General features: G+C 32.6%; 1 protein-coding gene across 1 annotated transcript in view; it reads left to right on the plus strand.

The window, feature by feature from the left end:
* Positions 1 to 10,775, plus strand: part of LOC149790148 (cilia- and flagella-associated protein 65-like) — a 104,786-nt gene extending 94,011 nt beyond the window's left edge. The window contains exon 42 of the mRNA XM_089972135.1: positions 7,475 to 10,775. Coding sequence (XP_089828261.1) covers positions 7,475 to 7,637 — 163 coding nt within the window. The 3' untranslated portion in view covers positions 7,638 to 10,775. The remainder of the gene's footprint in view (positions 1 to 7,474) is intronic.
* The last annotated feature ends 296 nt before the right edge of the window (positions 10,776 to 11,071 follow it).

Consider the following 11,071-nt stretch of genomic DNA (forward strand, 5'->3'; position numbering starts at 1 on the left):
TATAGAAAAACGTTTTGGATGGAGTTTTATTGTTGTGGTTTTTTTACAGGACATTTGTCAGTACAGTTCATCAAAAACTGCATGAAGTAGATAGTTGAAATTCAATGTGCATGTTTGTATGCATACACTGTGCATGTTTGTATTCATACACTGTGCATGTTTGTATTCATACACTGTGCATGTTTGTATGCATACACTGTGCATGTTTGTATTCATACACTGTGCATGTTTGTATGCATACACTGTGCATATGTTTGTATTCATACACTGTGCATGTTTGTATTCATACACTGTGCATGTTTGTATTCATACACTGTGCATGTTTGTATTCATACTCTGTGCATGTTTGTATTCATACACTGTGCATGTTTGTATTCATACACTGTGCATGTTTGTATTCATACTCTGTGCATGTTTGTATTCATACACTGTGAATGTTTGTATTCATACACTGTGCATGTTTGTATTCATACACTGTGCATGTTTGTATTCATACTCTGTGAATGTTTGTATTCATACACTGTGCATGTTTGTATTCATACTCTGTGCATGTTTGTATTCATACACTGTGAATGTTTGTATTCATACACTGTGCATGTTTGTATTCATACACTGTGCATGTTTGTATTCATACTCTGTGCATGTTTGTATTCATACTCTGTGCATGTTTGTATTCATACACTGTGCATGTTTGTATTCATACTCTGTGCATGTTTGTATTCATACACTGTGCATGTTTGTATTCATACACTGTGCATGTTTGTATTCATACACTGTGCATGTTTGTATTCATACTCTGTGCATGTTTCTATTCATACACTGCATGTTTGTATGCATACACTGTGCATGTTTGTATTCATACACTGTGCATGTTTGTTTACATACACTGTGCATGTTGGTATGCATACACTGTGCATGTTTGTATGCATACACTGTGCATGTTTGTATGCATAGACTTGATTAGATTTTAGTTACATTTAAGCAGCTATTCAAAAAGTTCCAGACTTTTTAATTTTTAGAGACTTGGACAATTTTGGACTGCACACAAACCTAGTTATACCCGAGTTTAAATGACAGTATAACTTATACTTCTATGAAAGTAATAAATTATAAAGACAGATATGTCCTTTAAATGACTGTTTAACAATACATACAGTTTTAAATGTTCTTTGTGAATGAAGTAAATTTTGTCATCAGGTATTTGAATCCATTCTGTGTTTCTGACTTTGCCTGTAGTTGTGCTTCAGATATACCAGTATATCACACTTTCAAGCATGCACTTTTTTTGGGTTCAGTTTCAGCATGAAAAGAAACTTGGATGTTCTCTTCTTATACATTTTTACAAGAATATAAATCTCTGTGACCTTTAAGACTCTAAGCTGATTCAATTTTTACTCTTTTCTCTGCATAAAATTGCAAAGACTTTGAACATTGACATTTTCTGTGCATAAGATTGCAAAACATTTGAGTGTAGAAATTTTCTGTGCATAAAATTGCAAAGGCTTTGAGCATGGAAATTGTTTGTGCATAAGAGTGAGGAAAAAATTGAGCATGGAAATTTTCTTTGCATAAGATTGTAAATGCTTTGAGCATGGAAATATTTTTGCATAAGATTGTAAAGAATTTGAACATGGAAATAGTCTGTGCATAAGGCTTTGAGCATGGAAATTTTCTGGGTACTATCAAATGGATTCATTTATCATAGTGGCTATAGGTACATGAATGTAAATTCTACATCTCATGGGTTTTTTTGCAGGATATCAGAAACAAGATTAATTTGTACATGTAATTTGTGGTCCACTCCACTTCTCAGGCCACCCCTTCTGAAGTGGAAAGGTGTCTTCCAGAAAGAGGTTGCCTTTTATAAAAGGGAGCAAATTGTACAGACATACTACTATGATGGTATGCATGTCAGATGACATCTCTTGAGAGAGGGAACCACTGTACTTTAATTTAAATATTATTAAATGATATCAGTGTGTGTGATTCAACATATCAACATTCAGTATTTTTAACTCTAATGGTCATAGACCAGAGAAGCCTATCAGATGGCCTGTTGTCTTTCTTTCATCTTATAATTTATTAAATTCTACTTCTTCTAAACTACTTGGAGGATTGCCTTGAAACTTTCCACACATGTTCGTTCCAAAGTCTAGTTGTCCCCAAATGAAAATGGTGCCACTTGACAGCCACAGTGTCCATCACATTTTGTTATTACTATTAATCCTTAATAAATGTTCATTTCAAAATGGGTCTTATAATGATGTTAGCTTGTCGTAGACAGAAATGGTGCACATCTGAGATCCAATATGGCTGTCATGGTGGCCATCTTGAAAATATTGCTATTTTTGCTTTGGGGTTTTCAGCAAACGACATTTTACCAGATCTAGTTGGTCTTAAATGAAATGGTGCTGATGTTGCATCTAATATGGCCACCACAGTAACCATCTTGATAATCATGTTTTCACTCATCTTATCTTGCATTCCTGAAAATTCTTTGAAACAGTTGAGTGTCAGCCCCCTCAAGAGACTCTTGTTATCATTGTGAATGTACAAACTTTTCAAGTATATTAATCACTTAAATACATTAGTTTCATTTTAGAAGAAACAGAAAGTTGAAACAAGTCTGGAAATATCTCAACATGTTATTCCAACTCTGTCTATTACAGAGGTTTTCCTTAATTTTTACATTTATATTTCTTGCGAGTGTGATAAAAATGTGATGGAATGCTTGTGTATATGCCGCATATAAAGGGACATAACCTGTAAAATCTTCTTAAAGATTTTCATTGTTATTACCCTTTGTACAACTCTAGAAAAATGGGTATGGATGAAATAAATTGAATGGTGTGCTGGTAATGACATCATCTCAAAATATTCCATTAATTTCTTTGAAAAGTTGGAGATGAAGAAAATTAAGTTAATTTGCCAACTTTATACCAATATTTTGTATCATAAATGTAAATAAATTTAAGAAGAGAACCTGTTTTTGTTCGAAATATACATCTTGAAGTTTGTTACAGATCTGATTTATAGCAGTTTGCATGATTAAAGTATATTTGTTGCACCATTTCTCATAGTGTAAGAAGTGAATACTATTCTATTCCATCAAACCTTTTTATATCCCAGTTGGGAGTACTTGTTGACACCCACCCACCCCCCAAGTTGAGGTGATATATAGATACATACCACAGAACACAAACCATAATAACAATACATAATGACATGCCTTTTTAATCCCAAATGTACCTTTATCGCTTTTATTTTTCCAATATGTGATGTATTTTAAGACAGTGTCTTGCAAAGTATGAGTGTTTCTCATCTGTGATGCATTTTAAGATGGTCTTGTGCAAAATTCAGGAGTGTTTATTTTTCTTTACAAATTATCTTTTAGTATGATACTCTAGATTGGGTATCAATATTTATATTAATACTACATGTACAAAAATAATGAATCAGTATTGTGTTAAACAAGTCTGCTGGTACACATAAATATTTGTTAGGCAAATTATTTTGAAATTTTGGAATTAAACAAGTCTACCCTTTTTCTCAAAGTCACAGATAATCTTTCACACAATATTGCATGAGCCACAGTTCTACATTACACAGTTATACATTACACAGTTATACAATATACAGTTCTACATTACACATTTATACATTACACAGTTATACATTACAGTTGTACCTTACACAGTTCTACATTACAGTAGTTCTACATTACAGTTATACAATACACAGTTATACATTACACAGTTATACAATACACAGTTATACATTACAGTTGTACCTTATACAGTTCTACATTACAGTAGTTCTACATTACACAGTTATACAATACACAGTTATACAATACACAGTTATACATTACAGTAGTTCTACATTACACAGTTATACAATACGGTTATACATTACACAGTTATACAATACAGTTATACATTACACAGTTATACAATACAGTTATACATTACACAGTTATACAATACAGTTATACATTACACAGTTATACAATACACAGTTATACATTACACAGTTATACAATGCACAGTTATACATTACAGTAGTTCTACATTACACAGTTATACAATACGGTTATACATTACACAGGTATACAATACACAGTTATACATTACACAGTTATACAATACACAGTTATACATTACAGTTATACATTACAGTTATACAATACACAGTTATACATTACACAATTATACAATACACAGTTATACATTACAGTTATACATTACAGTAGTTCTACATTACACAGTTATACATTACAGTTATACAATATGGTTATACATTACACAGTTATACAATACAGTTATACATTACACAGTTATACAATACAGTTATACATTACACAGTTATACAATACACAGTTATACATTACACAGTTATACAATACACAGTTATACATTACACAGTTCTACATTACAGTAGTTCTACATTACACAGTTATACAATATGGTTATACATTACACAGTTATACAATACATATACATTACACAGTTATACAATACACAGTTATACATTACACAGTTATACAATGCACAGTTATACATTACACAGTTCTACATTACACAATTCTACATTATGCAGTTATACAATACACAGTTATACATTACACAGTTGTACATTACACAGTTATACATTGCACAGTTATACATTACACAGTTATACATTATGCATTTATACATTACACAGTTATACATTGCACAGTTATACATTGCACAGTTATACATTATGCATTTATACATTACACAGTTATACATTGCACAGTTATACAATACACAGTTATACATTGCACAGTTATACAATACACAGTTATACATTGCACAGTTATACATTACACAGTTATACATTCAGCCAGAATCAGATTGATTACTGTGGTTTTGAAGTCCACTGATACAGTACATTGATCTTCACCAGTGAAGTCTTCCATTTCCCTCAAGGTCTTCATGACCTGTTTAGCATGCCAATAGTGGAACTGTGATTTTAATTCTCAGTTTTAGTCTCTATTTATTGTTGATTCTGGTGGTTGAAGCTGGTCTGTACATGAGGCAGGCACAACCACAGGAGTGATTCCATTACATTTTCAGTTTAGTTAGCATCTTTGCACTTTAATGGATTCTGAGCACATCAAATATTGACTCTATGGCTTCTTATTTAGCATGACTTCTCTTCTCTTCTGCCGATTGTATTGAGCAAAAGGCAGCTGTTCATGTGTTTACCTCGTATATGGAATGATGACATTATCCAAACTAACGAGAATCCAAGTTGAATATTAGCACTTGCAAGACACTGTATTAACACCATGATCCTCAAAATGTACTGATAGTACAGTTTAATAGACAGCGCTGTAAGGAAGAGATAAATGTTGTGATCCTTTCTTATCATGCAATGGTTATATAAAAAGAGGAAAAGCAAGAATGAGGGATAGAAAGATAGATAGAATACTGGTATTAATATAATTTGAATTTTATACAATACTAGTACGTGTAGTTTTAACACCATACCTAAATCATATCTGTCTTAGGAAAGTAAATTATTATGACACAAGCATCACAAGGAGGCACCCGTAATTACTGGCCAATGATTTAGAACTATTTCCTCAGTCACACGTGTTGCCATCAACATTCCCTCTAAGCAAACGGTAGATATGCATGCTGCATTGTGCAAGCATTTTATGGTAACTTGAGCGAAATCTTTAGATCTTCATCAATTGCAATGCATGGGGATGTCTGAGCAGCTGCATGGCCATGCACACATGCAGATTAGCGGGAAGGATAGTTGCTGCAGGCATCATATTAGTATTTATGAGACAGACATGAGATTATGATTATACTGTATCTGCCCTCATTATAAAGTGACCTGGCATAATTTGGTCCCTGATAAAATATGGGTAGGTGTGGGTGTATATGCATGTAGTTATGTGTGTTTTACTGGGTGTAATATAATGTTAGTACAATACTGGCTATATAATGCTGATTAAAAGGTAAGTAACACGTAAATGTAACAAATAGCAACATAAGGATGGTTAAACCATTATATATATATATATATATATATAGGGGCCCCGAGTGGCCGAGTGGTCTAAAGTGCTCTTCGTTACGGATCACTGCCATCTCACCTCTGTCTGCGGCGGTTCGAGTCTAAGATTCAGCCAATGTGGGCATGTGAGAAAGCTTGCCAGTAGCTTCTCGTGGGTCGGTGGTTCTTTCCGGGGTTTTCCGGGTTCTTCCTCCACCATTAATACTGGCCGCTATGTATAGCCTATCGTGCTGAAAAATGGCGTTAAACCCCACAACAACAACAACAACAACAACAACAATATATATATATATATATGTGTGTGTGTGTGTGTATAGTATCGTTTTGTGGGGTTTGGTGCCATTTTTCAGCACATGATATGCTGTACATGGCAGCTGGTATATTTCACAAATGAAGACCCTGTGAGGAACCACTGTCTGACAGGAAGATGCTGGCCCCTGTTAGTTGAGCCAAGACTCAAGCTCACATCCACATGGGTGGGCTATGTGAGAGATTTGTAAAAGCAACTGCCTTTTGTTGCTTGGCATTGCAGGGCTGTATATGGTTACAGGTCTCATTATGCTTGCTCTTTTTTATTGTTCCTATATCATGGTACACTTGAATGGCTACCCTGAACAGTGCTCTCATGAGGGACCACTTTATAATGTACACCACTATAAGGCAACATTGCATATATCATGGTACACTTTTGTTGCCCCCCTAAACGGTGTTATAATGAGACTACTGTATAATTTACCCCAGGATAAGACAACTTCACCTATATCACAGTACACTTTCATGGCTTCCCTGAACAGTGTTATAATGAGGTACTACTACAAACCATTCCCCAGTATAAGACAACCTTGCCTGTATCAAGATATATGTTTGTAGTTTCCCTGAAGCACTATAATGGAAGCACTATAATGAGGTACCACTGTGCTTATGATTTCAGATGGATAGCATAGACCCTGAGATGACATCAGATCATGGTCTGAACAGTTATGTGTATGACATACGTAGGTAAATATGGTATTATGCCATATGTACCTGATGATAAGACACCCTACTTTGTTGACATACCCAAACCCGAGCAAACCCCACCTGATCCCCACTTTTTTTGAAAAATTTATTGGCTGCCACACCTTCACTCATTTTATCATAGGAGAGATACTGTGCTAAATTTCACTGGTATTTAAATGAATATTTTGTACTGCTTGTATAGATATTTATTTATGCATTTTCTTTAGGGATATTATGAGAACTTAATTAGTAGAATTTGGTTTTTAAAGAAATAGTGTTTATGCTGTGATCATATTGCATTAATTCTTAAATTATTAATAATTCTTTGCTCTTTATTGGGAACCAGAATTAGGACAATATTGATTACACTGTGATTAAACTGAATTGATTCAATATTTTTGACAATAATGTCTTGTTATTACAGGAAACCAGAGTTTGGAAATGTGGCTGAATCCTTGATAGAGAATACCCTGTTAAACATCATGTCAGAAGCCCTGGAAGCAGAATTTAATATTACTGCCAGACCAAGATATATTGCATTGCCAAAGAGAAATAATTCAGCTCAAAGACGTGGATCCAAATCATAAAGGAAACAAGAAAAGAGGATATTTATTAGGATCTGATGCCCATTTACACATCTGAACTTCTGTGATAATTGATTCTTTTCATATATATATACACTGTATCTCAAATTTAATAATGACAATGAATTCTTGCTTTTATTATGTAATAGATTGTTTTATAAAAATGTATATCGTTAAAAAGTTGATTAATATCTATTCAAATACCAAATATACGTGCCGTATATACACACTTATAAGTCATGTTGAACCACAATCTGCACATACTGACAGATCTTGGTCTATGCAGTTTGTTAGGCATAATCAGTAGAATAAACAAGATTGACCTTGATTTGCATTTGCTTAGATTTGGATCCAGCGCCTCATACTAAAATAGTGCCTTGTAAAGACTTTTAAAAAATATTTACTAGTTGTCATTTCATTACATTTTTCATTATGAAATTACCAGTATACTCAGCAAGAAAAGAAACTGTTTGATTAACAACATGGACAAAGTCATATTTTAACTTTACTTTTTAAAGTTATTTTCAATTTCCTCTTCCTCTTGAGGTTAAATGCTGACTTTTCATTTGAATCCAGTTCAGTTTATTCAGCATAAATGTCCATGTATGATGTACAAGTGTGCGCAGCTTGTATTGCAACTACAAATGGCCTGAGATCATGCATAATACCACTGACTGTCTTCATACAAAAAACAATGTCTGAAATTTTAACAAAGTGGTTTTATTTTCATACAGTGTATGATACTTGTGTTGTACTTGATTTTAGACCATATGTACTTATAATGAACTCACTGCAAATGGTCATGCATTTATTTTATAATGGTCATTTAGACTTGGTACACTCAGCTTTTTTGAACAATGTTTTTGACCAGTGACAAAGTCAAAACACATATTGCAAGAATTGATCTTCATAATTCTCTTAAGCAAATGTAAAATATAAAATTTTATATTTTGTATCCAATACCTTTCTGTATTTTTCTTTGGTGTAATTACAAAACTAATGATATTGCCTCTTTACATTAGATAGAAATTTCATAAGAAGAAATGTTTTTAACAGTAAAGTACATGCTATATATTTCTCCATGTTTTAAAAGACTTTTCTGTGCAGAATACAAGAAACCATTACAAAGGTTAATTATAAAAGAATTATTTGATTCTGACTGATTCATTGCAATTTCCATGACTAATTACTATGCCAATAGAAAAACTATACAAAGAGGACTAAAGATTTGAACAATTATTGTAATTTATTTTTAATATTTTTCAAAAATATTATAGGATTATGTCATTTTGAAGCATTTATGAGGAACATTTCATGTATGTAATTTGTAACCTACAGTGTACAAACTTCTGAATCAATAATTTTCATTATCTCTACAAGGAATTGATATTTTAGGAAATGCAATTGTAACAAAACTCATTAGTCAACATTGGGCTTTTTCATCAGATACTAGTAGCAATAGTAACATTCAGAGAAGATAACTGTTTTATGTAATTGTCATTACAAATTTCAGTATGAGGATAAATATGACAATTTTCAGTATGAGGATAATATGACAAATTTTTGTAAATTTTACAAATTTCAGTATGAGGATAATATAACAAATCTTAGTAAACTAAGGTAGAAGCATTGTTTAATATTGAAATATCCAAAGCTTATTTTCACACACTTCAATATACACATAATTTTTTCCATTTTTTTTTTATTTTATGGATGTCCTTATTCCATCTATTCCATATTGTCTATGTAGACTATTTATTATAGACATTTTCAAGATAGTCTATAGTTTCATGTTTTAGCTATTAAAGATGAATATTGTTTTTACATGAAAAGAATTTGCTTAGTTTCGCAGTCACCATTGGAGTTACTGTTAGAGTCCACGCTTTCTCAAGACTTCCCTCCCCCCCTTATTTGAGATTTTGGATATGTTTTATTGCAAAATTTGCTACTTCATGGGTTTATTTAAAGTTTCATTTTTAGAAGTCCTGGGACTTACATGGATGAAATTTGGAAGTATTATATCTCAAACCTGGTGGTTCTGTCATTTTACTTACCCAAAAATATTGCGGCTTATTAATGAAAACAATGTTACTGCCACATCCTGGAGAAGAAGTCAGGTATATAATATACCGTACATCCATTAATTAAAGCCCTGGTACTGTTTTGAATTTGAAGAGACAAGAAAACAATTTATGTTGATGTAAAACCAAAAACATTTAAGTTTTTTGCTTTTCCCCTTGCTTTTAGTTTAAAAAAATGAATTACGTTTCTCTCCCATTTTACAGACCATTTTTTTGGAAATACATGTAATTGAACCAAATAAAAGATACAGTTTAATTGTTATCCCTTGTTACGTGTCTCTATCATGTCTTCTGTGGTGATCTGTAATAATAAATTATATAAATAACAACTCATCTGTGCCCAGAATTGATTTGTATCTCTACAAGTGTGTATATAACATTGTCAAAGATCTCTTTTGTTCATTTAAGCCAGTTTCCAGTACAAACAGATCTAAAAATTTGCAGTTTTAATTCAGTATTTTCTTAGCATTTATTCAGTGAATTTAAGTTCCCTTGCAAGACTATGATATTTTTCACAATATGTGTTTTACTTTTAGCTGCCTGATAAAGCATTATAACATGGTTCCTGTTATAAGGCCCTTCATTATAACAGTTCCCGTTATAAGACCCATCATTATAACATGGTTCCTGTTATAAGACCCATCATTATAATGTGGTTCCTGTTATAAGACCCATCATTATAACATGGTTCCTGTTATAAGACTCATCGTTATAACATGGTGCATGTTATAAGGTGTGTATGGTGAAGGATCCCAATGCATGTAACATTAGGTGATCTGAATCAAGAACAGTACTGTATATTTCAAATTACATCACTGCTAATTATGTAAAGACTATATTGCAAATACAGTTTGAATATTAGTTCAGCACAATACATTTTACTTTGAAAGATATTTTTATCACAATGTAAATCTGTCCAGTGTTTTTGTATGATCCTATCTTTTAATGAAATAATTTCCTGAAAAATTATTGATATCTTTATAAAATTGCTGTATGTTTTGTGTTGATATTGGTTGTTTTTCATGTGAATGATATGAAAATAAACCAGACTTTATGTACATTTACTGTCATTTCTTAATTCTTCTAAAATCATGCTTCTTATTAGGGGAGACAACTCATTTGGTAGAGTATCAGACTCACAATCAATGGGACATTGGTTCAATACCTGCCCAGGCCATCCCTGGTCAGCTGTGTTGGAAATAGGCACTTAGCATCCATTCTCTTGGCAAGATATAGCCAACAAAAACACACACAAAATTAATCTTCATGATTTGTTTTAAGCTGATGTTTGTCTGAATTAATCATCCAATTCCTTTCACCCTCCCTGAAAATATGCTTTGTCAGTTTAGTTGACAA

This window comes from Sinohyriopsis cumingii, chromosome 10, assembly GCF_028554795.1.
Source record: "Sinohyriopsis cumingii isolate HCF-2022 chromosome 10, ASM2855479v2, whole genome shotgun sequence".
Lineage (NCBI taxonomy): Eukaryota > Metazoa > Mollusca > Bivalvia > Unionida > Unionidae > Sinohyriopsis > Sinohyriopsis cumingii.